Below are 25,910 nucleotides of genomic sequence, written 5' to 3'. Positions count from 1 at the left end.
CAGCTGGGTTTGTAGAGAGTAACTCAGCCGTACACGTGGTACCCGGCTGCAGCATTCAGTTCATCTGTGTTTTTTTGGGTAGTAAATACATGTAAAATACCTTTGGTCTATATTTCCAGAAGTGATTCATTGATTTGGGCACCTGAAAGGGCCCCCGTTTTCCAAGAGTGGATGCTGCTCACTGTTTGAGAATCAGCCCCCTTTCAAGGTATCGCACATTTGGCTTCTGAAAAATGACATCCCCCCAAATCACTAGAAAAACGTAGGCCAACACAGAATAAGGCAAGAAGACAGTTTGATTATGTACTTAGCATGTTTGTTAAGTAGTGCTAGAGGACCAGCTAAGAACTGGGCCTCATGGTACCGGGCACTGTCCCTTGAGATAGTCCCTGTCCCGATGTACTAATACTCTAAATAGAGAAGATAGAATCATAGAATATCAGGGTTGGAAGAGACGTCAGGAGGTCATCCAGTCCAACCCCCTGCTCAAAGCAGGACCAATCCCCAACTAAATCATCCCAGCCAGGGCTTTGTCAAGGCTGACCTTAAAAACTTCTAAGGAAGGAGATTCCACCACCTCCCTAGGTAACCCATTCCAGTGTTTCACCACCCTCCTAGTGAAATAGTTTTCCTAATATTTAACCTAAACCTAAAGATAGATTCAGGGGAAAGGATATACAGAGATTTAAGTGTTGGGATGTTTGCTGCAGTTGTTCAAAACAGCTGCCAGTTCTAACGAGGCTGGATTTCTCAGGATGCAACTGAGTTGGCTGCGTTTTGTCGAACAGTTAGTCATTTACAGGCGCTGGGCTGAATAAGGGCTTGTAGGTTATCAAATGCACCTTTAAAATGTCACTGATTTGGTACGAAGTGTTACATGGACTACGGCTGCTATTTTGAAAAGGGATGTACGTATCTATACACATTGTTTGCAGTGTTGTTCTAGCCAGTTGGTTCCAGGATATTAGAGAGCCAAGGTGGGTGAGATCAAGATGACCATGTAGCTTGAAAGTTCGTCTCTTTCAGCAACAGACATTGGGTCCCGTAAAGAAATATTTCCTCACCTACCTTGTGTGTATACGGTCTAATACGGCCACCTAATGGAATTGGGGAGAAATGCGACTTGTCTTCTGAAACCCCTCGGAGAAAAATCTACACTAAGCTTTCATCTTGAAGTTAATTCCTGTTTTCAGATGCAGCAAACCCCACAACAGGGTTAGAAATGGCAGTGCCTGTTTGGAGGTTTGCTCTACAATCTAATTCACCTAGGAATGCACCTGAGATTGCAAACACTTATGACTGTGAACGGTGTAAATAATAAAATCAACCAATCAACAGAAACAATTTAGAGTAAAAAGAACGAGGAGTACACCTCAGAGACTAGCAAACTAAGGTGCCACAAGAACTCCTCGATCTTTCTGCCGATTCAGACTAACACAGCTACCACTCTGAAATTTAGAGGAAGTTGATTTTATTGTGCTCAGGATCCGCTCCCCAGTTTGGGATAAACTCCTAAATCCACTTACTTGCCTGAGGGAATCTGAACTGTGTCGATTACCAGGTTTAGAAGGATCTAGCTGTAGGACTTACACAACACCCAAAGTGCTACACAGTAATAAAACCCAGCTCCTGATCGTGCTTTTCAGCAGTGAATCACAACATGGTTTACAAAGGAGGTATGGCTAGCTTGTCCAGCCTGTTCTCAAAACCCTCCGATGACGGGGATTCCACAACCTCCCTGATCCAGAGCTCTACCAAGAGCCAGTAGCCCACTGGTCATCAATCATTGTGAAATGTATGTACCGCTAATATTCAAGGAATTGTGTGTCTATACTGAAAATTATGTTCTTAAGGCAGATAACCAGGAGGTGACTTCTTTCAGACAGGTTCCTTTCAGGCCAGGGGTAAAAGCTGCGTATCCCACTGCCTGGTCATTGTCTCTCCCTCACCCTGTAGGCCTATTTGCAAACTGAGCCAGATTAATAGATTGCAAAATCTACAAGAGAGGAGTATACAGGAAAAAACAACGGGGGTGTAAGAACATATTGTTCTGATCTATCTGGGGGTGCAAACAGGCATCCAGGATCTTTCACCAAGGAGGCAAGCTGACAGCACAATTTGTCTCATGAATGGAAGATCACAGCCAAGCCTGGCTGTAAAACTTTGGAAGGACTGTGGGTGACCATTGTCCGGCAAGTCTAGCCTCTAGAATGCACGTTGATTTTATTCTATGTAATCATTTGCCCCCAATGCTTCTACTTACCATCACTTGAATCTCTGTATATCATCACATAAACGGTAGACATGGCTAAGGGCCGCAGTGAAGCCACGAATACTGTACAGCGAGTTTCCAGCAGCACAGGGGCTGGATGCTCAGGGACATGCTTGGAGGGCTTGGTGGTTGGAGGGTGCCTATTGCCAACCTGTAGAGGGCACCCGGCCTGCATAGGTCCAGAGGGGAGCTCATGTGTTGCCATGGCTGGTGAGTCGGGGAGCTGAGCCCTGTTGTGCCCAGACAAGACTTCCCCCCAGCTAAGGGCAGGTGGCAGAGACGTGCATCACAACCCCGGGTACCCCCAGGAAGCATCACAGACAGGGAGACAGGGAAGGGTCAGCAAGCAGGCTGGTTGGAGCGGGGAGTACTGCTGAAGATACACCGGGGTGAGGGGGCTCCATAAAAGGCACTGGGAGATGGTGCAGAGGGTCACAAACAGGGGACAGAGGACAAGGCAGGAGAGTAGGAGTCACATGAGAGGAGGGGGGAGGCAAGGGACCCAGGGGAGACAGTTGGGCTGGACAGGCTCTGCCAGCAAATGGCAATGGGGGTGGGGTGAGGTGGGGGTTGGTCCCAGCTGAGCGGAGGGTCCCAAGACCACACAGCAAGTTGCCCCCCCGGGGCAAATGCCTGATTCCCAATTCTGGGCAGTGACTCACATCCATGCACTGTGTCCTACAGCTCATACTTACAGTGCACGCAATGACGGATCCTCACGGTGTCTGGCTCCCATGCCCTTCACTGCCTTGGGAGTGTGCCATGTGTTGGGGGAACAAGGACACCCAAGCTTCCCTGCCTTATGGCTCCCGCTCTCTTCTGCCCCTTTCAGTTTCTCTCCTTTATATGGCCCAGATGCCTTAAGACCAGCTGGGAGGCAGCTGACAAGTCCCAGGTGCACTGGACCCTGGTCAGTCGCCCTGTGATTAGGTGTTTGCAGCAGACGGGTTACTCTTCTGGCCATCAAAAACGTAAAAACAAAAAAAGCCTCTAAATGTAAGCTGAAGAGGCTTTTGTATGCAAGAGAGACAAATACTGCTGGGTCTGTGCCGGAGTACAGGAGGGATGCAGAAGCAGCCTGAGAGCGACCCCAGAGATCAGAAGGGGCAGGGAGTGAACCCGGCATGCAGAGCCCAGCTCCTGGGCCTTGCAGACAGCTACTCTCATGGAGACCTGGAGAGATGAGAGTGACGGGGCCCAGGAGCGTGGGGGCTCCCAGGCTACACATGGACCCAGCAGTCACCCATCCTCAGCGTACAACTGAGCTGTACATATGGTAGCCTCCAATGTTTAAACCCACCCAATTCTCTCTTTCAGCCAACCAGCCAATTGCAGGGGCACGATGTGTTACCAAGGTAAGGGGACAGGGTCATCCCCCACCTTGTAAGCAAATTCCTGGGTTGTGCTGGGATGAGACTGTGATTAGGATGGCAACCACTGCACAGGATGCACTGGAACCCCACTGGCCCAGTCCGACCTGGCCATCTAAGGAGGGAGAAGGGTGAAAACAAGCGAAGATGGTAAAGTTTCCATCTGTCCAAGTTATGTCAGGGATTATTAGTGGCACAGAAGGTAATTGGTATTAATTTAGAAGAAATTTTAATCCTCCCAAGTCATCCTATGAAACTCAACTCCCTCCCCGTCCAGGTGTTCCTCTCCCTTGCTTTTAATCCAGTGCTTGCAATCCCCTTCATTATTCTCATGTTCCAATTTGCAGCAGCTGCTAAGCTCTGGGTTGATTTCCTCAGATTTCTGACCTGCTCTGGGTGCCTGCTGTCACAGAAGCATCCTTTGAACTAAGGATATGTCTACAATACAGAGACTATGTTGGCATAGTTGTATTGATGTTGATGTGCGACCATAACCTCATAGCATAGATGCAGCCTACCCCCCATGGAAGGGGTTTTACTGTTGATGTAGGAACATCTCCCTAAACAAAAGTGTGTTTCTATTGAGGAAACTTTTGTCCATCGACATAGCTGCATCTACACTGGGGGTGAGGTCATCATAGCTATGTCAGTCAGGGTGTGTTTTGTTCACTCCTTTGACCTACGTAGCTAACTTAAGTGTAGACCAACCCATAAGAATAATGGTCCTCTGCCTTGCTTGGGGGCACCACTCCCAATGTTCCCTGTATGGACACACACGATTCCAGAATAAAAGTGAGTTAATTCCAGTATAACTATTCACAAGGGAACTTCGAGAGACCTAGTGGAAAAACGAACACCAGACACAAATCTCTGCCTGTTTCCTCATCACTCCAAGAGCCTTATGGGATTTGGTCAATGTCTTTTCTGTGTCCCTTGCCCCTCCTCTCTCTTTCTTCTCCATTTAGCCTGTTTCTCTCTTCCTAAAATGGCTGGTGAGAGAATCCTCCTTTTAAGTTGCAGTCTCTTTTGCGACCTCCTGGTCAGTCTCAACATCCTGGTCAAATTCTAACTCTGGCGTCTGCAGTGTCATTGGGACAGAAGACAGTTAACTGTAAACTGGTTTTATTTATGGAAAATGGAATGCTTCATCGACAAACATTTTAAGTGGGGTATGAACAACACATTACAAAAACAAAGGAATTCACATTGTAGTGAGCGATATAATGTGGCAGCAGCTTAAAAAATTACACATGTAGGGTAACCCATCAGTTACAGTTAATGGTAACCCTGGGTAATAGAGAATTCACCTCTGTTGCCATCTCACATTAAAAAATTAAAACATTCAGTAGCGACGGTTGAAACGGGGGTCATTGGGTCTGGTTGCTCTCTCCTGGCCTGCAAATCCTTCCCCTTGAATCCCTCCGCCATGCATCATCTGGCCTTGGTTGCCACTCTGCATGAAGCCTCCACGCCTACAAAGAGAGTCACACACTAATTTATCTTCAAAGTGTTTAAGTTTTCACTGCAACTTTGATTATCAAATGGATACAACTGGTGCCATTTGCATTTCTTGTATGATTTTCGTTCAGTAAGATGCACCAGATATAATCATGGGAATATTCATTACTCACGGATATTATATCAAGGACAAATCACACACATTCTTGAATTATTTTACTTTGCATAACTCCAAATTACTTTTGTTCTCTCTCAAAAGATTCCGCTAAATAATTTAAACATGCACAGGAATGACTGTTACAAAGGGAAGGGAACAGGAATAAAAGGTACAAACCCCAATTATCCTTGATAAAGCTGCTTACCCTGACAGGCCTCCCCGATGCACTGCATGGCCTGGTCTGCCTCTACCACCACCTAGAATTAAAAAGAATGTTCAAACATTCCCTTCATTATTCCCCCTATTCCAGTTTTGCTTTCTTTATGCTAAGAATGCTCTATGTTTACCTTGCCATCTCTCATGATCCCGTCCCATCATTCCCCCATCTGCACTGCCCTGCCACGAACGATCTTTATGTCCCTCAAACTTTCGACCATGATCTCCCCAATCACGTCCGTCACTGGAAAGAAAGAAAGAAAAATCTTTAGGTATGTTTCTTACCAGTTTCATAGCACGCAGTGAAGCCAAATGTAACATCTCATTCATAAACATATTGGTAACCTTTACCAAGATACAAGCTTACCAAATCTGAATCTACAGTGTTCAGCTGGTTTAACCATATCTCAGTAATAAAGTTGCTGAACAATCCACCTAACGTAACAAATGAGGAAATAGGAGTTCCTTAATTCTATTTCTGCAACTGGGTATATTTGATGCCCAATGACTTCTTCTCCGAGTATCCAGGCTGGCCACTCTGACCAACCCACTAATCAAAATTCAATCTGAGAACAATGTATGTTGTCATGTTCTGCATAGTGGCTTATTCAGAGGAAATAGTATCTAATTTTAAAGTTAACAAAATGTTCAGCTTTGGAAGCGTTTTTACTGGGTTGTTTTCCTGAAGGGTGCTAAATTCCAGGCTGGTCCCTGCCACTTCAACAGAAAATCAGAGGTAAAACCCCACTGTGGAACTGACAAATGTGGATAGACACAGAAGTAACAAACCCTAAATCTTAATACTGTGATAAAAGGAAAGTAATTTCACTGAATACCTGTGAGTGCTCCCCACTATACAGTTGGAAAATTTTAATTCATGCTAAGACTGGCATGATGCTTAAACAAGAACAGTCTGGGATTCCAAGCTTGTCCCATATTGGGTTTTCCATTAAGATTCTGGCTTCTCTTCCATTTAACAGTCTCAAATTCAGTCCACTAGCTACAAGTTACTCCCTCTTCAAAGAATTTCAGGAGCACCAGGGTCAATCAAATTTGACCCTTAGAAGAGGAAGCCTTACAAGAGAACTGTGAATACAGGCAAAGCACAGCAACTCTTTACTACAGAGCACCATGATGCACAGGGGCACTACATGTGTAAATCCACTGCACGGCCAGGAGAGAGGAGACCCTCAGTAAAACTATCTGGAGAGAGGATTTACTCTGGTAAAACTGCTTCCCTACTATCACCCTTCAAAAAGTTCATTTGAAGTTTCAAAGAAGCATGACCATTGCAAGTGCTGGTGAAAGACTGTCCTCGTTTCCCCATACTAACCGAGACTGTGGAGGTATCCCTCTCCCTTCACTCATTCTTCTGTCAGACCCATAGCCACCCCAACTGTCCCGTGAGTCTCGTGAATGACGATCTGGTCCTCCATGGCGCTCATCTCCATAATGCTGAAAGGTGAAGGGTACACATTGGAATGCTGTAACCTGATCCTCAACTTGGTAAGAGCTGATCAATAGAATTTACCCAATTCAATAACCTATCCATCAGTAGAGAGCACGTTAGGATCACAAGATTTCAGAAAGCCCATCCAGGAGTGTCACCACTGGAGCAAAAATTTTCCTCTGAACAACTTCAAAACGTTTTTGCTAATTCCATTTTGGCCTAGTTTAATCTGAAAGTTACTGTGTGGAATTAAATTCTTCCAATGACTTCCTTACTCACTTTTACCTCTATGTTGTGTCTTTGCATTTTCTACGCACACTTTTGGTACACTTTACCATACTGCTTTCAGAGTAGCAGCCATGTTAGTCTGTATCCGCAAAAAGAAAAGGAGGACTTGTAGCACCTATCTCTAAGGTGCCACAAGTCCTCCTTTTCTTTTTACCATACTGAGACACTCACTAGTTGTGTTTATAGTGCCAGAGGAATTACCTCTGATGTATTTGTGTACCAGTAAATAGAACAAGTGATCAGATTACTCAAGTGTTTTCATTTTTACCTATTTAAAAAAGAAATTAAGATTGATAATGCATAGGTTTTCCTTTCCTTATCTGCATCTCTTACACTAGTTCGTTATATATTAATCTGACACTCAGTATAGGAAATCAGTTTATAAAAATTAAGCTACTCTAGGCCCTTATCCACATTACAACTCACCTGCCCATCGCGATCTCCCATCACTGTTCTTGATCCTTCTCTCCTGAAAAGGAGCAATTCGAATCAGAATCTTGCTATGACATTATAAAACTAATTTATACGAAGTATTTAGGGCTGTATTTTCACAGGTGCTGAGCACAGGTTTCTGCTGGAATTGCAGAGTCTCAATCTTTACAAACTATCAAATTTCACTTGCACATATGGAAACCGTGAAACATTCTGGCCAGTTTAAAAACCTAGTCAGTCCCAACATAAGAAGGTAAATAGAATATTCACTGTATAAAGACTTATCTTGTCTACATGTTAGTCTGAGCTTTTAAAACATTTGGCAACTTTCTGACTTGCAACACTGGGAATATATAAATACGAAAGAAACCAATTAGTCATGGGAAAAAAGCACTGGGTGCTCACAATGCTATTTCAAGGACTTTATGAGTCCTATTGCAATCAGTTCTGCTTGTAATGCTATTTCCCACATTTTGAACAAATCTGTTGGAAGCTTTTAGTTGATGACACAGTACATTCAAACACCTTGTTTTGTAAGGTTTCTTCTGGTTACACAGGTTTCAAAAGTAAACCCCACAGACAATTACAAACTTCAGCATGGAACAAGAACAGACAAGCTCTGAGGTCCCTTTTTTTTTTTTTTTTTTAAAAAGCAGCATTTATCAAACAAATAGAGAAAAATGTCATACTAAATATACTACTGCTGTTACCTGATTTTAGGCAATGCAGAAAAACAAATCACTAACCTGTCCATAGAATGGTCTTGGTATCGGCCACGATCCCTGTGGTCATAATCATGGAAGCGATCTTGGCGGCTAAAATCAGAATGGTATCTGTCATCCATCGCCATTCGCTTTGCCTCTGGCCAATAGGAGTCATCTCGCCTACAAAGAAGTACAGATTTAATACAATATTGTAGTCCAGACAGAATCATCTTTCTGTTTTGTTCTCTTCATATCTAGTCTCATTTAGTTATTACCTTTTTTTAAAGGTAAGCATAATTGATAGGATAAGATATTTTCTTACAGAAGAGGAAAAAAGTGACACATGAGAAAGGAATACAGCAGAACGAAGGCAGTACAAGTTATGAGTTACAGTACGTGTACACAGAATTACCAAAATTATATGAATTACACTGTTAATCAGTTCCATCCATGTTTGGTCCATGTTTCTTTGAATCTAAATTAAGGAAATACATTATTCAATTTCTATTCTGTGGGTTAATCTGAACAGTCAATAATTATTTAGATTTGATTATTAAAATCTGATCTGCCAAAATGGTATCTTTGAGTTTCAAAAAAAGACTGCTTTGAGTTAACCTATATCAATCTTTACCTTATTGTGCATGTGCTGAAACAAGAGAAGAAATATTGTCTTCTATCTGCATTTGTTTTAAGATTTTCTACAGTAATTTGTCCATCTGTCACAAGGCCTGTCTATATGAACTATTAGTGCAGGCATGCTGGGATGTAAATCTACCTTGTGCTAGCCTGCCACACACTAACTGTGTAGACTCTGATGCTGTGCACTAAAAGTTCCCTACTGCGCTTTGATCTATCCCTCTTCAGTACACCACGAAACTTTTCGTGGGCAGCAGCAGGGTCCACAGAGACAGTTAGTGCATGGCAGGCTAGCACAAGGTAGCTTTACATCCCAGCGTGCCACACACAATCCCTCAGTCAACTTTTCCCTGAGGGCTTATAAAACAGACTGCTTTAACTCCAGTCAAAACGAGATTCTGATCAGCAACACAGGGAGAAAGACAGACTAGGTTTTTTGCAATTACATGGATCTTCTAATCCACCTGTAGGGAAATTTACTATATTCTGAGTTTTTTCAATTCAGAGAGAACTGGTATGGGTAACTCTATGAAGAGTTTAATGTGTTTAAGAATGATTACTGATTGAACTGTTTAATAGTGACAAGCACATTTTTGCATGTAATCTAGTGGAGCATTTGACACAAAAGCCCATCAATGACTGTCCGCCTACGTAGTTCTCTCCGTGGTTTGGGACTTCCAGAGAGAATCTAAGGCCTGCTAGCTTTTCTACTTGCATCAAACGGGAAATCATTAACTCACTGTATTTGTAGTTTTTACCTCCCATCTATGTCATATGGTCTTCTCAATGCCGATCGCCGTTCCTGTTCATAGCGAAGTTGCTCGTGCTGACGACGCAGCTCCTCTCTCTCCCGCTGTATGCGATCCTGTTCTCGTCTCCTTTCATGTTCTATGTGCATTCGCTCTCTCTCCAGGCGCTCTCTTTCCATCCGCTCTCGCTCAAGGCGCTCTCGTTCAATTTGTAGGCGCTCTCGAGCTATCTCAAGCCTGTCTCTTTCTTCTCGTTCCCGTATGGTTTGCAAATGCTGCTGTCTCTCCCGACGCTCACGGGTGCTATATAAATAACAAGGTAAAAGGCTTAAAGATTTAACCCTTCAATGCTGACAATGAACTATAAAGCAAAAATAGAAACTGCAATAATCCTAGATTTGTGTTGGGGGTTCCCTCTAACCAGGCTACGGGGTATTCAGCACTGAGGATGGCTGCTCACCTGTAACTGGAGTTCAATTATATCACTTCTGCAGAAGCACGCACATCCTCACAGATCTGAACATTAGGTGCAAGGCCAAGGGACCATGATCCTAAATGCCCTAAATTCATTCTTATTACTCAAAATATCATCCAAGGACTATGAAGAAGCAAGAAAGGAGGGTGGGTTAGTGTGAATCTGCAAAGGCTAAGAACTCCACTTACAGGTGGGTGAGTAACCTCTCTCTTCCCATCAAGAATTACCTCAGAATGTCCACTGTTAAGAGGGCTGAAAACCGAATACAGGGTCTAATCCATTTAGATCTATGAACAGATACAGATTCTCTGGACTTGTCCAAAAAAATACTAAAAACCATGTTGAAGTCTTATGAAAGGGTTTTTTTTTTTTTTTTCTTAACCCTACCCAGATTTAGCTTTCCCTAGATAAGCTGTGAAATTTTGCAAAGGATGGGAAATGGATGCACTGATTAAGATGAGTAAAGGCCAAGGAATTTAGAATGTGGACACAGTACTACCTTTATCCTTTTATAGAACACTATGAAAGGAGTATCAGAAAAAAATAAGCATCTGCACTAGGGTCCCTCAAAGCATGGATGGTAAACCATTATTTATATTTCTATACATAGAATCATAGGACTGGAAGGGACCCTCAAGAGGTCATGTAGTACAGTCCCCTGCACTCATGGCAGGACTAGGTATTATCTAGACCATTCTTGACAGGTGTTTGTCTAACCTGCTCTTAAAAATCTCTAATGTTGGAGATTCCACAACCTCCCTTGGCAATTTATTCCAGTGCATAACCACCCGGACAGTTAGGAAGTTTTTCCTAATGTCCAACCTAAACCACCTTTGCTGCAATTTAAGCCCACTCTTTGCATACATGTGTAACCAGCTTTTTTTTAAATTTCAAATTACTTGTAAACTTTGAATGGTCTGACAAGGTGAGTCACCTAAAAGGGAGCTAAGATTCACGCTGCCCGATGGAATGAGTCTGGATGGAAATCTGTCCCTGATTCTGAGACAATCTTCCTTCTTCCCCTCAGGCATTTTCCTGAAAGCACTGAATTGGGTGGGATGGAATTGTTTTGGGGGATTTTCCTCTCTCTTGCCAAGCAGCAGAGAATACTTAACATTAATTAAACCTATGTACAAAATAGAAAAGGCAGAAGAGGACAATTTGAGCTATGTTTTCACATATAACTTCACACTGCATGTTCAGATCCAAAGAGGGTATATGAATAACCTCAACAATCAGTGCTCTGCAGTCTCTTCTGGGGCTTGTGGCCTCCCGATGTGTGACCTGACAGCGGGCATCTACATACACAATGCTTAACTGAATAAAAAAACTAAACTTCAAATACCAACGATAAAGGGACTATGTCCCCTTTAAATAGCTTTAGTGAGAAGACAGTCACCAAAGTTCTAAAAAGAAAAAAAATTCCACACAACTTTGCCATTGAACTTACCGGCGTTGTTCCGCCTCTCTAATTTTTCGCTGTGCTTTGATTTTGTCGAATGGCACAATACCTTGTCGCTCTTTGCTCTCTGATTTGCGGTCCTGGCTCTTAAGGCTCTATAGTTAATATAAAAGTTGATAAAGGCTTACTGGAGTGCATTTATAAGAACACAATTATGATAACCAATCAAACAATACTCATAACATCCCTTCCTTTCACAAACGGTGTGTCAGAGCTTAGTCTCTGAATGAATTTTTTTAAATATATTTATTCCTTTTATAAGTGTAGACAAAACACACAAAAGAAATATGTCTTAGCTTGAGTGTAGTGCTGGAGTTTTGTGATGTCAGCCATTTAAAAGCTATTTGACTAATGGGAATTTTGAACCCAGAAAAATTAAACTTACTCTCTCTTTTGATGTAGTTGAAGTTTTCACGCTAATAACAGGTTCTCCTTTGGATTTGTCCATTACTACTATCCTTTCTGCTCCCTTACTTCCTACACAAACCACAACAAAAGGAGATTACATAATATAATGGGAGCTTTGACTTTCAATGGTAGAAGTCCTTGCAATGTGAACATTTTTAACATTAACCCCTTTTCAAAATGCTGTTTCACGGAAGTGACTTTTGAATACTCTGCAATTTGTACCCATAAAGTAAAGTAACATTTTTATTTTATCTTTTCTACTTAAAGTGAGTAACACCAGGGGCAGATCCCTTGTAAGACTTTTAGATGCTACTTGATATCAAAGTGATCAGGTACATAGTGAATACATTTTTATACAACTGTTTCAATTTCTAAAACCAATAGATACTAAATATGAAATGCACTTGTCAGCATAACCTGAACCATTCAATAATGATTGTTATAACAAAAAGAAACCAAATCGGTAAACAAGATATCTATAAGTTTTGTAATTTTGGCAGTTTCCATCAGATTTCTACTGACTAGTTATGGTTAAGTTTTACTTACTGTTTAGTTTACTACTAAGTTATATTTGATTAAATTACCCACCCTGCGTATTCACAAATATATCAGGCATGGAGACATAAGAGAAGTCAAAACAGAAAAACAAAATCCTGTTTTCTCATTATTCTACCCAGCATTTACTACATAACTAGGGTGATGTAAACGTCCAGTGTGACATTTTTTGACTACACATCCTATTTCTAATGACATTCACTTGAAGTATCCTAACATATATAGCAAACAGTGCTTGTTTCTAAGCTTCCCCCCTAAAAATGGACCTGATCGAAATCAAGGCTAATAAGAACATAGGTAGTTGTGTAACTGTGACTATTTCACATACGTGCATGTAATACCTCAATTTTTTAAATGATCAGTGCCACAAAGTCTTGACAGAACACCAGCAGCATTTCATCACCCAAAATTATGCACTGTAACTCTGTTTAATATGATGACCAAAACGTAGTCAGCTACAGCAATTTTTAAAAAGTACTATCCTACCTTCCATCTTACAAAACATTTAATCATTTGGTTTGGGAAGACATAATTGTAAGCATCCACATGAATCATGCCTAATACTCTATAACAAAACAGCAGTTAAATTACCTGATTTTGTAGTCTTCAGTTGATCTGAGGACCCAGACTTCAGCTCATCTTTATCCTTCTCTTCTTTTTCATCTTTTCCTTCTGCTTTCTTAGCATCATCTTGTTGGTCAGTCTTCTCATCGTTTTTAACACTGCCAGACCTATAGAAAATAAACTGATTTAAAACTGAAGGAAAAAACTCAACACATTGACAAAGAATGATATAAATGTGCAGAAAGTCTGAGCTAAAAGCAGATTGAAATAAATGTCCTTTTACATATAAGGCTTTGGCTTAAGTCTCTGGAAGAAATGCACAGTATGTCCAATGGCACTGATACTGAAAATGCTAATTCCTCTGTTGGCATGAAGTGACAAAGATCAGAACCTACTGTACAACTTCAAAGAAGTTTTGGCCTACCATAAGATCAAGATAACTGAACTATACACAATAGGAAAACACACACTATGGTGTGCCTAATGCCAGAGAAGATTCCTGAGAGAAAACATGGCAACCAACGTCAAACCTAGTAGAGTTTTTGTACCATGGCTGTTGAACACAACAAAATCGACACCATACAGTAGGTGGGCAGAGCCTCTCATAAAATTAAAAGTTTCCAGAGATGAGAGCTAAATTAAACAAAGCCAAAAACTAGTTATCAAACAGCATTTGACAAGAGAGTTATACTTCAAGAAAACATTTAAAGCAGAGGAGTTATCTTAACCCTTCTGGCTACTCTAAGTATTCCAAAAAGAAAAAGCAGTGTGGCGCTGATGAGAACAAATGGTGGGAACAGAATCTTGAACATCTGATCTCCAACAGTAGCCCTAGGTAGCCCTGTTCCATGAGAGAATCTCTTGTGTGTAAAAAGCTCTAGTACGGGAACAGACTAATGAATGGATCAGAACTCTAGAGTGGTGCTCTTTATAGGTTTACGATATTGATGTGTAGCAGGCTTTATTGCAGCCTGGCATAAGAAGATCTAGACATACCAAAAAGCCTATGACCGAGAAAACATGGGTCTTATATATACACCTAACAAGGCATGCAGTTGAAATATCTGCACTTCACTCACTGTTAACTTTTATAATAGTATATTTGGTAATAAAGATCAGAAAGAACAGTCATTATGATAAAACATCAGAGAGCCAAAAAAAAAAAAAAAAAAAAAAAAACTAAACTGGAAAATGGAACTGAGAATTACAACTGAGATAGGGAGTAAGGTTCCAAGCACATACAAGGGAAAGTTAGCATTCAAGGAAAATAACCAATTTCTGAGATTTCTCCACCCACAACAATAATCAGGATACTTCGAAGTCTACACAGGGGAGTCAGGGTGGAGACCTTTTAATGAAATTCCATCAGGGAGTTGTGCTTTCAGTGGTTTCTTTTTTGCTACTTAAGCCTTATTAGTTCCTAGATAATCAGATACAGATTTGATTTGTGACTGCATACACTTGACCAAAAATGTGACAATGAAACACAAATATTGCTTCCATTCATATTCCTATTTTTGCATGCATCACTCCAGTCCTCTTTATATAGTCAACTTGCTCACTTCTTAACACAGCTTTGTTTTTCCAAACAAAGCAGAAAATACCCCCAAACTATCAAACTATTTTTCAGATATGGGATCTATAGAATGATACCTCTCACTGACAACTGTCTCCTTCTTCACTTCACTCTCTTTTTTCTCTGTAGGTTTTTTCCCAGCAGGTTCATTTTTTGCCTGAAATTATATTTGACAAACACCAGGTGAAACATTTCAGTAATATAGGAATTCTTAGACAGGTTATTCTATCTTTTCTTGAGAATGATCACTTACTTTTTCTACAGAAATTATTTTCCCATGTAACTCTGTTTTATGAAGGTGTGTAATACATTTTGTTGCCTCCTCAGCCGTAGACATTGTAACAAACCCATAGCAGCGAGAACCAGGACTGCGAGCATTGGTCACCACTTTTGCACCAACCACCTTAAGGAGGACAATTATAGTGTCACTCTAATATAAGTACACAACACACACATACACAGCCCACTTATAACCTTAAAATATTAGGTTTCAGAGTAGCAGCCGTGTTAGTCTGTATTCGGAAAAAGAAAAGGAGTACTTGTGGCACCTTAGAAACTAACAAATTTATTTGAGCATAAGCTTTTGTGAGCTACAGCTCACTTCATTGGACACATTCACCATGTTTTTTACCTTCTCTAATGCAGCCTATCATACCTGGAATATCTGTTTTTAAGCGACAAACAACTACGAAAACAACATTTTGGAACCAAGCATTATAAGTGCAATGTTGCAAAAGTTCAACTGGTGAAAAGCAGACAATGTGAAGTCTATTTATAAGAAATCCTGTAAAATGTGCATCACCAGCATCATTTTGATGAAAGGTAATAAAAGGAACAACAGTCGAGAGCAAGTATAATTTCCACTCATGTTGATATGGAGTTCAACAATCTGCTACGATGAGTCCCAACAAAAATGTAACTTTTCAGTCACTGGTAGTTGTACGCACAAAATATTAACTAATTAAAAATTTTTTCAAATAAAATTCAGTTTGAGAGGTGGGAAGCACTCACCAAAAATATGATTTTAAAAAGCCTACTTATATGCAATTTTCAAGTATGCTACAGAAGACAGGGAAGAAAACGTTGAAACAGCATGTATAGATAAGTATTTCCATAAAAGCTCTTTGTTTATGCAGATAAAGTCTATACAGCACACTTAATACTGGGGAAATAAATCAGAAATTCATACAGGCTTCCCATTTTAAAGTGCAGCTGAAGGTGGAACATGCTTTTAACGTGTACTTTACCGCAGGTGTACTTTTGCCTCTTGTAAATTTAACTTTGTCCATAATTATTATTCCAAAGAAGAATATGGATTCTTTTGTTTGAATTACAGTGACTGCTGTCAGATTATTCAGGCAAATACAAAGACAGCTGTCACCGGTATTTTGGATTCACATTTGTGCCATTTCTCTAGAATCATCTCCTCCCAGATCATTGGATGAAATTTTGGATTAAACTAAGAAAATGAGTACACCTCATTTTAATAATGTAGTTTGAAACAGTTAATTTTCTTGGCATCAAATGCAATAACCACATGCAATTCAAACAAATACCCAGATGTGCTGAAGTTAATTCATTTGATTTAATGTAAGATCACAATATGTTAAGTTTTGTTTTTTCTCAAGTTAAATTTGCGGAAAGCCATTGCCACCGCTTGCAGTGGGAACAGTATTTAAGCATTCTCAGCATCTGACAACGTCATTTTAAAGTATGCTACTGAACCTCTGAGAAAAATACTTAAATATTCCTTCAAATACGAGGGAAGTTATTAATTTTGGCATCCATCATCTATTAAATCAGCCCTTCCAATTTTCCTCTTAACAGGGGATATGGGATTTAATTCAGCACACCATTAACAGCAGCATACAAAACCTTTTTTCAAGTGTTAATTTTAGTATCAGTGTCAATTTTAGACCAAACAAATCTTTGGACTTACGAACATTTGGAGACACCATTCTTACATACTACACCAGAAAGAAGGCTCTAAATTCCAATATTATTTCATTCAGTTTCAAATATAGCCCCTTCATATTATTAAATTTACGCTGAGTGACCATGAGGGTGACACTACAGTATAGGAAATGTAGAAATATATATATAACAAAGACATTAGCCTAAATTAATTCAAACCAGGATCTGGAGAGGAAAGGATATTTTTTGTACGGGTGAGGGAAAATACAAAAGCTTAAATAGCTTAGATTAGTACATCTTATTTGCTTTTGTGTGCAACAAGAATATTTTTGATAATTTACACTTCCAATTACCTGTACTTCATCTGTGGTACTGGTATTCCATTAAAATACTTTAAATAGCAAACACCAAGAGAAGAAATATTGTTAGCTAGTTTGGGGTAAAAGGATCAAAAACCGTACCTTCCCATATTTGCTAAAAAGATTCTTCAAGTCTGTAGCTCTAGTCGTGGAGGCAAGTCCACTCACCCAAAAGTTTCTACCAGAACTGCTACTAGTGCGACCTAATTCAAAAAGAAAACTCATTTCACCATAATTAAAAAAAGCAATTCCAGTTCACATTCTTTAGTCACAGGTCAACTGAAATATAAAGTGTAAAATTTACCTTCACTGATTGACATTCTTCAAAGTGATTAGTACCTTTAAGTTCGACGTATTTGCAGTTGTAACAAACTACAAGTTTTGACATGCATGATAAAAATATAGTGCATTACTTTACAAAGACTCAGACTTCACTAAATAGAATGGTTACTCACCTTAGGTAACTGTGGTTCTTAGAGGTGTTTTGTCCATGTGGATCCCACTTATGGCACAAATATTCCTCATGCGTGAGAGATTGAAATTTTTGACCATTCAATCTAGACTCCTAATTGCCTAAATCCCTTTTGAAAATGAGATTTAGGCTCATAAATTAGTTAGTTGTGCTGCCGAGTGCCGCAAAACCTAAATACCTTTAAAAATATGGGCCTACGTGTTCTAGGAACCTAAGTGACTTGAAAAAAAATAGATTTTCGGTATTTCTAAAGTAAAATTTTCAATCACCTAATCCAGCATATAATGGCTGTTAAAGGTATGGCTTGAGCTCCAAGTGGCAGCCTTGCAGATCTGATATAGGAAAACTTCTTAGGCACCCTGAAAAGGCTGTCTCGCTTTAGTTGTGTGGGCCCTGATGCCCAACGGAGGGGGCTTACCTACTAGTTGGTAACAAATTGTAATGCACTGAGTGATCCACTTGGATCCATCCACATAAGCATAGCCCTGAAAAGCAGGTTCTACTAGCTGTTGAAATGCTTTACTGGGTTCCAGTTGAGCTGTACTCTGCACACACATCCTCCAGCTGGCAACTCTGCCTTGCAAAATCCCTTGTTCTCCCCTATACAGGTGTGGGTCTACTCTGCTCTGATTATCTGCTAATGAGCTGTCAATGCATTAAATTGGGATTGGGAGAGTTTTCAGCCACCTATGAAATGTCCTTGCTGTCCATAATTGAAACAAGTCTTTTTATGACAGGTTTCAGAGTAGCAGCCGTGTTAGTCTGTATCCGCAAAAAGAAAAGGAGTACTTGTGGCACCTGATAGACTAACAAATTTATTTGAGCATAAGCTTTCGTGAGCTACAGCTCACTGCATCAGTGAGCTGTAGCTCACGAAAGCTTATGCTCAAATAAATTTCTTAGTCTCTCAGGTGCCACAAGTACTCCTTTTCTTTTTATCAATCCTCGCTTACCAATTTCCTTAGGCTTCTGAGTGGTCAAATGTTCTCCTTAACTGGGTGGAGCAGATCTTGATCTAGCTATCTGCAATTGAACCAACAGTTGCTCAGTTTGGAGATATTTCTCTTTCAGTCTCTTAGAACTGCTCTGATATTCCTTCCAGTTCCTTCACCAAATGCAGGCTAGCTTTACTAAAGCCCTTCTCTTCTCTTGACAATGTTCTCTTTTTCCGAATCACAGCATTCCTTCTCCATAGGTTCTCACTTTCAGCAAGAACTGTGCACTGGAAATGTTTCTCTGTCGACCATCTGGACTCATACCCTTGTGATCCTCAGTGTGGTTAGCAATGATTTGTGCCAACAACCTTCTAAAACTGGTCTTGTTTACAAGAGTCTAATTCTGCATATTTCACTCCACCTCAAGAATTTTTTGGACTAATGCATGTAATCTGCTCAGGTACACAGCTGTTCTCCAGTATGTTGATCAGTTTCAGAAACTGAGGCTTAAGCTCTGATGCTCTCTCTATAGTTCCATATGCCTTTTCTAGACTCTTAAAAACCGTCTCCAACACTTGTCTTGATACCAGCTAGTATGATTATCCTCACTCCTGGGGTCAATGCATTTGCAGTGATATTACCTCTCTTTATCTTGTTAGAGATTTCATCACCTTCCATAAAGTCTCTGGTTTGAGCTTGCCAGGCAGGATAATCAACCTATCCACTGAGTCTGGGTGAACTGCCCGAAAAAACATTTCAGTTTAAACTTTACATCTGTCGTTCCTTGTCTCACTGGTAGATTTCAAAACCTGCTCTTGTAAACAAGACAAAGATTTACAGCAGCAACAGATGCTTCCACGGAATGACTACCTGTTAACCCTCTTGTCTGTCAGTCACATGTGTAAACTGTCTGTCAGTATCAGATCCTCCATCAGAATGTTCAGGATCCCCATGCTCATTGCGCTGGGAATCTGTGAGCAGTTCTAGTGGATATAAATAGCATAATCCTATGGTGAACAGATATCTCAACCCATTTCTTCACTAATCTGTGCATTTCACACACTCTCCCCCCCTGTGTATTAAGGGAGGCAAGATCTGGAAATTCACAAAACATTTAAAACCACTCTCCTTCAAAGCTCTGTATATCAGTTACCTGACCATATGCCCACCTATCAGCCCACCTTATTGCTTCTGTACTGTCAGTATGAGACACATCACTGATGAAAATGGGTCTGTAGGAATTCGGCCCAAATGTCTGCAAGTATCCATGATTCTAGTCAACAGAATCAATACAGTACATGCACACACATATACTACCACTCTATTCTCTTTGACTGAATGATACTGATAGTCTCAGAAAGAGAAATCAGTTAAAACTGTGTAAACCTCAAGTCCAATTTTGGGCACTATTTGTGTAACAGGAAGGGGGGTAGATGAAGAAATATTACATATAACTATTACACTCCCCCGTTTCCTACATCTCAGTTTAACACTTTTCTGAGGTACAAACCAGAGTTCTCTCTTTATGCATTATGCAGTTAAACCTCATGGCTACTGTATGTAAAACTCTGAATGTAGCTGTTAACTGTTCCTAGTCAGCTTCAAAGAGAGTACTATACAATTTCTAAATAAACAAAGATTTAAGACACAAAAATATTGTAAATAGTATTTGGAATACTTATGAATATTTTTAAACATCTTTTAGAATGTAATAGAAATATCGGTAGATTTACAGACTGTCCCATTTTGTTGCTGTTATATATATTTAATGTTAAGGTTTCAACGTAACATTTGCACTTCTATACTTTAGCACGCACGTATAAACAAAACCGCACTGATCCGATTTCAGAGGATTTTTCAGCCTTTATAGTGTGGCCCTAATATGTATAGCATCACCTGGATTCTTCAGAGCTTGAGAAGAATGGAAAAGAATAGAGATTTTGCCAAACTCATCAGAGCTTTGTCAACAAACAAAAATCTGGGGATCCTTACAGCTAGGAGGATTCCAGCCCCTGGATTAATAGTTCCTGGTCTCAGTTGTTGGTGAAACAGAAATCTGAAGTCTATAACCAAAGTGGTAGAGGCACTGGAATCAACATTTCTATGAAGCACTCACTATGTAGGGTACCATATTTTCTCCAACAAACCCAGCTAAGTCAGGTAAGAATTTACAAACCTTTACCTCTGCTCTGTTCTCTTTTGGACAAAACCCCTTTTTAACCTCCACCTCCTCCCTCACCTAAACTGTGATTGGCACAGCTCTCAACTGGTGAACGTGTGGGACCTGAACAACTGCTCGCCCTAAATGAATGCTACTCCCGCAGCTTCAGAAGCAGCTACTGAGCATGTCTATTAATGACACGTTTCTGGATGTCCTGGGTCCTTCCACCAGACCTTGGGTCTCAAAGTTTCAGAGGCAAGAATCCTGGAAGGATCCTGGGATGGTAATTGCTCTGAAGAAAAAGGAAAAGTATTTGATGTTCTTGTTGGCAAACAGGTTTATTACGGAAGGGCTCTATTTGCAGAATAGAGGCTTGAGGATGGAGTTCTTCAGCAACTACTAGTGGTTGGCTGAGTACTGAATGTTGAGGCAATTATGCCAATTGTTTGTTCCCGTTAGTTATCCTGTAAAGATGGCGCTAACGCCACAGCTTGATTGTCTCCTGATAAAGAAAGGATGAGTTGGCACCCTCCTGCCTATTGATATAAAATATTACTTTACCAAGGTGTTGCTTTACTGTGGTTCTTTTCAAGAGCAGCAAATTGATATGGAGTAAGGACTCTTTCCAGAACAACATGCCTTGCATTTGCAGGTGGTTTAAATGGACCAGAAACCTGCTATGGAGACACTTGTAATCTTTGTTGCTGTGGGAAGAGAGGTGTAGAATGGTATCTCTTCTTTGCAGCTCAACTAGGGATAGGTCCATCAGTCCAGGGAAATACTATAGGATTTGGAAACACAAGGCAAATGTTTGTATTTGGTGGGTTGGTAAAGAAGACTTCAGCCAGCCTTGAAGGTGAAGACTTGCAAGAAGTGTCACATGAGTGCACAAGGCCATGTAACTTAACAGTTTGATTCTTGCTGTTCTTGCAGGGTTTCCCTGAGGATGAAGATGAGGAACACGATAGCCTCAAACCTGTCTTGAGGAAGATATTCCTTTGCTGTATTGGAATCTAGAAAAGCCCCTATAAAAATGCTATGGACTGGGTTGGCCAACCTCAATTTGGAGGAGCCAGAGGCTGAACAAAGGGTTTGCTGACCCTGTCTCAATACTGGTAAGGAGACTTAGTGCACAGTCCCTACTTACAAAGGCATAAGAACGGCCATACTGGGTCAGACCAAAGGTCCATCTAGCCCAGCATCCTGTCTTCCGACAGTGGCCAATGCCAGATCCCCCAGAGGCAATGAACAGAACAGGTAATCAAGTGATCCATCCTGTCGCCCATTCCCAGCTTCTGGCAAACAGAGGTTAGGGACATCATCCCTGCCCATCCTGGCTAATAGTGATTGATGGACATATCCTCCATGAACTTATCTAGTTCTTTTTTGAATCCAGTCATAGACTTGGTCTTCACACATCCTCTGGCAAGGAGTTCCACAGGCTGACTGTGTGTTGTGTGAAAAAATACTTCCTTTTGTTTGTTTTAAACCTGCTGCCTATTAATTCCATTTGGTGACCCCTAGTTCCTTTGTTATGAGGAGTAAATAACACTTCCTTATTTACTTTCTCCATACCAGTCATGATTTTATAGACATCTATCAAATCCCCCCTTAGTTGCCTCTTTTCCAAGCTGAAAAGTCCGTGTCTTATTAATCTCTCCTCACATGGAAGCCGTTTCATACCCTTAATAGTTTTTGTTGCCCATTTCTGAACCTTTTCCAATTCCAATACATCTTTTTTGAAATGGGGTGACCACATTTGCACGCAGTATTCAACATGTGGGCGTACCATGGATTTACACTGAGGCAATATGATATTTTCTGTCTTATTACCTATCCTCTTCCTAATGATTCCCAACATTCTGTTCACTTTTTTGACTGCTGCTGCACACTGAGTGGATGTTTTCAGAGAACTATCCAGAATGACTCCGAGATTTCTTTCCTTAGTAGTAACAGCTAATTTAGACCCCATGATTTTATATGTATAGTTGGGATTACGTTTTTCCAATATGCATTACTTTGCATTTCTTAACATTGAATTTCATCTGTCATTTTGTTGCCCATTCATCCAGTTTTGTGAGATCTTTCTGTAGCTCTTCGCAGTCTGCTTGGGACTATCTTGAGTAGTTTTGCATCATCTGAAAATTTTGTCACCTTACTGTTTACCCCCTTTTCCCTGATCATTTATGAATATGTTGAATAGGACTGGTCCCAGTACAGAGCCCTGGGGGACACCACTATTTACCCTTCCCCATTCTGAAAACTGACCATTTATTCCTATCCTTTGTTTCCTATCTTTTAATCAGTTACCAATCCATGAGAGGACTGTGCCCTCTTATCCCATGACAGCTTACTTTACTTTTTTGGTGAGGGACCTAAGGCACTGAAGAGGTGGAATCTCTGGGAGTCAAAGTTCCTTTTTGGAGTCAGAGGAACATCTTTCCAAACCCAACACTCCCTATATGAATTGTTCAAGAAGGTAGAAATATCTAGAGTGATGAGTTCTGGTGGAAAAAGATCAGCATATGGTCCAGAATGTGGCCTTCATAAAAACAGATTAATGAATTAAGAGCATCTATCTGTTAATGAAATAAGTCCATTTGGCTCGATGTCAGTGTTTAGGCTCAGCCACTAGGTGAAGAGGTGCCAAGTAGAAGTCAGGAAGAAGAAAATGCAAAGAAAACGAATAAGACACGGCCAAAAGGGCAGAAAAGTGTCCTTAAAATACTTATAGCAATTACTAATATACACACAAAATTGATTTGATGAAAGGGTGTCAGCAGGCAGACGCTGCCAAGTTCTGTTCTACTGCTGGAGTGGTCAGAGCGAACGGGGAGGCAATTGGATCTGCACTGCCCTACATACCCTTGAATGGGGAGAAGAGACAGATATAAGGACATGCACAGGCAATGGGGCCCAGCTGACACTCCTGGGTGAAAGATTATGATCTCACTTGCATATGGTATGTACATGTCCCATAAGTGGGATACACAAAGACAGATTCCATGAAGAAACAAAATAATGTGACTAAGGGAAACTGCCTTTGAAGATTGTCACAGAAGTGTACAGCTATTTTAATTTAGATTTATAGGCAATTATTAGAATCCTTATTTTAGCAAAACAGAAGATTATATATGATAAATTTGTTTCATATATTTAAACTGAGTAGAATTATGAAAGGCTCTTCACTCAATGAGATGTCCATAAGCACCTTCATTGGTCTGAAGGACGTATCTGCCATGTATTAAAGGTTTTCTTTGAAGTCACTGTTACAATTTGTAGGATATAGTCACCTAATATCCATAGAAAATGATTAGAACAATAAGCTTTCCATGGTACACACTAAGTATTTTTGAAACAATGGTTACATAATGCAGATAGAAAGCCTTAATTAAATCTTGCAATCATTGCCACTGATTTCAATTCTTTTCAAATCATTTACAATAACCTACTCTGCAAAAAAGCAAAAGAAATTACACAAGTTTTACCAAATGAGTCCTAGGATGCAGATTATTTTCCTTTACAACATACCTTTCTCATCTTTTGAGACTGTCTTTGTAGCTCTGTCCTCCTCAGGGCTAAAGACAAAAATTAACATTAATCAATGAGGAAGCAAAAAGGAAAATTAACTCTAAATTATGGTATTAAAATACCTACCAGAAACTAGTTGAGAAACAAAAGACACCTTTGCAAACTTGTATTAAGAAATCTGACATGAAATAAGGAAAGTCAGATTCTTAAACTTATGTCTGGCAGAAGATAAAAATAAGAATTTAATAAAACAACCTTTGAAGGTTGAGGAAAGGAAGGAAATCAAACCATCAGTTAAAAATTGCACAAGAAGAAATAAAAAGATTCTTTAGGAATAGACTACAATTTCATCAGTCTTGCTGGCCAATTGAAGGAAACAGCTTATTTGCATCACTTAATGACCAATAAAAAAAGATAGCATCTGGTCTAAAACTGAGAAAAAACAAACCTCTTTTTCTGATCACCGCCCTCATTGGTAGAGGACTCTTTAGTAGCAGATGATTCTTCAGAAATAGCTTTGTCTTCTGTTTTCTTGGCATCTTCTTTACTATCTTTGGTTTCAGGACCTGCATCTTTATCCGCTGTTTCCCCACTAGAGGCTTCCAGACCTTCTGATGGTTTGCTACTCTGATCACTTATGTTTTCTACTACTAAAGATTCAGAGTCCATTTTCTCTTCATCTATTGTCTGTTCACTTGTCTCCCCTTTTGCTACAACTAAATGCTTTGCTTCCTTCCTTGAAAGATCTTGTGCTGACTTGCTGTCCAAATCTAAAGCATCTTCCTCCGACTGACTGGCAGCAAGAGCGTCCTCTTCCTCTGCTAGCTTTTTGCCTGCCACGGCGTTACTTGCTTCTTGTGCATATGGCTGCTCCGCTTCGGAAATTTCTTCTTTAAGTGGTTCAGATTTACAAGTTTCCCCCAAAATCTCGAGTATTTTCTCATTTTCTACGGATTTAACAGGAATAGAATGGCACAAGATTTAATCACCAGGGAAATAAAGCAATCACAAATGTGGAACTGGCATGGCTGCCACACTAACACCAAGAGAAGTTCTAAGCTACACAGAGATTGGAAAACCCTAATGTACACAATATTAAAGTTCTAAACTATTTGCAGCCTAACAAATTATATTAAGCCCAAACGTTATAGGGAAGAAAATGCCCCCACAGATTTAACAAAAACCTTCTGGCTGATCCTTGACATTCTTCATGAAATTGTTCAGTTCTGGTTCTTCTCAATTTAACTTCCACAATCCAAGATGCTTAACTGAATGTATCAATGCACTGAAAGTTCAATTTTCTAATTTCTGTGAAATTCTTTTAGCAGACACTCCAACATGAAAACTGGGACATCTTCTGATGGTGCATGAGTATATTTTCAGTCCAGAAAGTGAATAGAATCTGTATGGAATTTCCATGAAGAAACTGTCTTCTTTCTTCTGTATCCAGTTACTAATTTTTAAATTTTAGGTCCCTACAATGGCTTTATACTGCCTTTTCTGCTCTACTAGTTAAAGAATTAAGATACTCTGTGATATCACAAGATCTGTTTTACATGTAGAATCTTTAGCTTTTAAACTGAAATTAACTTTTCTAGATCCATTTATGTAGTTTAGGAGGCTTTTAAATAACCACTTTATGTCAGTGAAAATATTTAAATGACAGACATTAGTTCACAGATCTGGGGATATGATTGGGTTTCCAATCTCTATGACCCTTGCATGATCTGGATTGTCCACCATAGGAATAATGCAAACTATAACAT

At 40.1% G+C, this 25,910-nt stretch overlaps 1 protein-coding gene across 4 annotated transcripts in view; it reads right to left on the bottom strand.

The window, feature by feature from the left end:
* Nucleotides 1–4,747: 4,747 nt before the first annotated feature.
* LOC102946738 (scaffold attachment factor B1) overlaps nt 4,748–25,910 on the bottom strand; it is a 30,759-nt gene continuing 9,596 nt past the window's right edge. Inside the window, exons 7-21 of one of the 4 annotated variants that reach the window (XM_037885604.2) lie at nt 24,593–25,091; nt 24,145–24,191; nt 17,148–17,248; nt 15,026–15,175; nt 14,850–14,929; nt 13,224–13,363; nt 12,055–12,146; nt 11,658–11,764; nt 9,742–10,035; nt 8,390–8,527; nt 7,638–7,680; nt 6,807–6,928; nt 5,605–5,717; nt 5,463–5,514; nt 4,748–5,114 (exon numbers count right to left, since the gene is read on the bottom strand). In XM_037885604.2, the coding sequence (XP_037741532.2) occupies nt 4,985–5,114; nt 5,463–5,514; nt 5,605–5,717; nt 6,807–6,928; nt 7,638–7,680; nt 8,390–8,527; nt 9,742–10,035; nt 11,658–11,764; nt 12,055–12,146; nt 13,224–13,363; nt 14,850–14,929; nt 15,026–15,175; nt 17,148–17,248; nt 24,145–24,191; nt 24,593–25,091 (2,108 nt within the window). In that variant the 3' untranslated portion in view covers nt 4,748–4,984. Of the gene's footprint in view, nt 5,115–5,434; nt 5,515–5,604; nt 5,718–6,806; nt 6,929–7,637; nt 7,681–8,388; nt 8,528–8,759; nt 8,823–9,741; nt 10,036–11,657; nt 11,765–12,054; nt 12,147–13,223; nt 13,364–14,849; nt 14,930–15,025; nt 15,176–17,147; nt 17,249–24,144; nt 24,192–24,592; nt 25,092–25,910 lie in introns of those variants that run through there. The other 3 variants (XM_037885605.2, XM_043536051.1, XM_037885606.2) reach the window with 3 other exon arrangements.

This window comes from Chelonia mydas, chromosome 25 (genome assembly GCF_015237465.2).
Source record: "Chelonia mydas isolate rCheMyd1 chromosome 25, rCheMyd1.pri.v2, whole genome shotgun sequence".
NCBI classification, from domain to species: domain Eukaryota; kingdom Metazoa; phylum Chordata; order Testudines; family Cheloniidae; genus Chelonia; species Chelonia mydas.
Note: the sequence above shows the minus strand (reverse complement) of the source record. Positions and strands in the feature narration are given on the sequence as shown.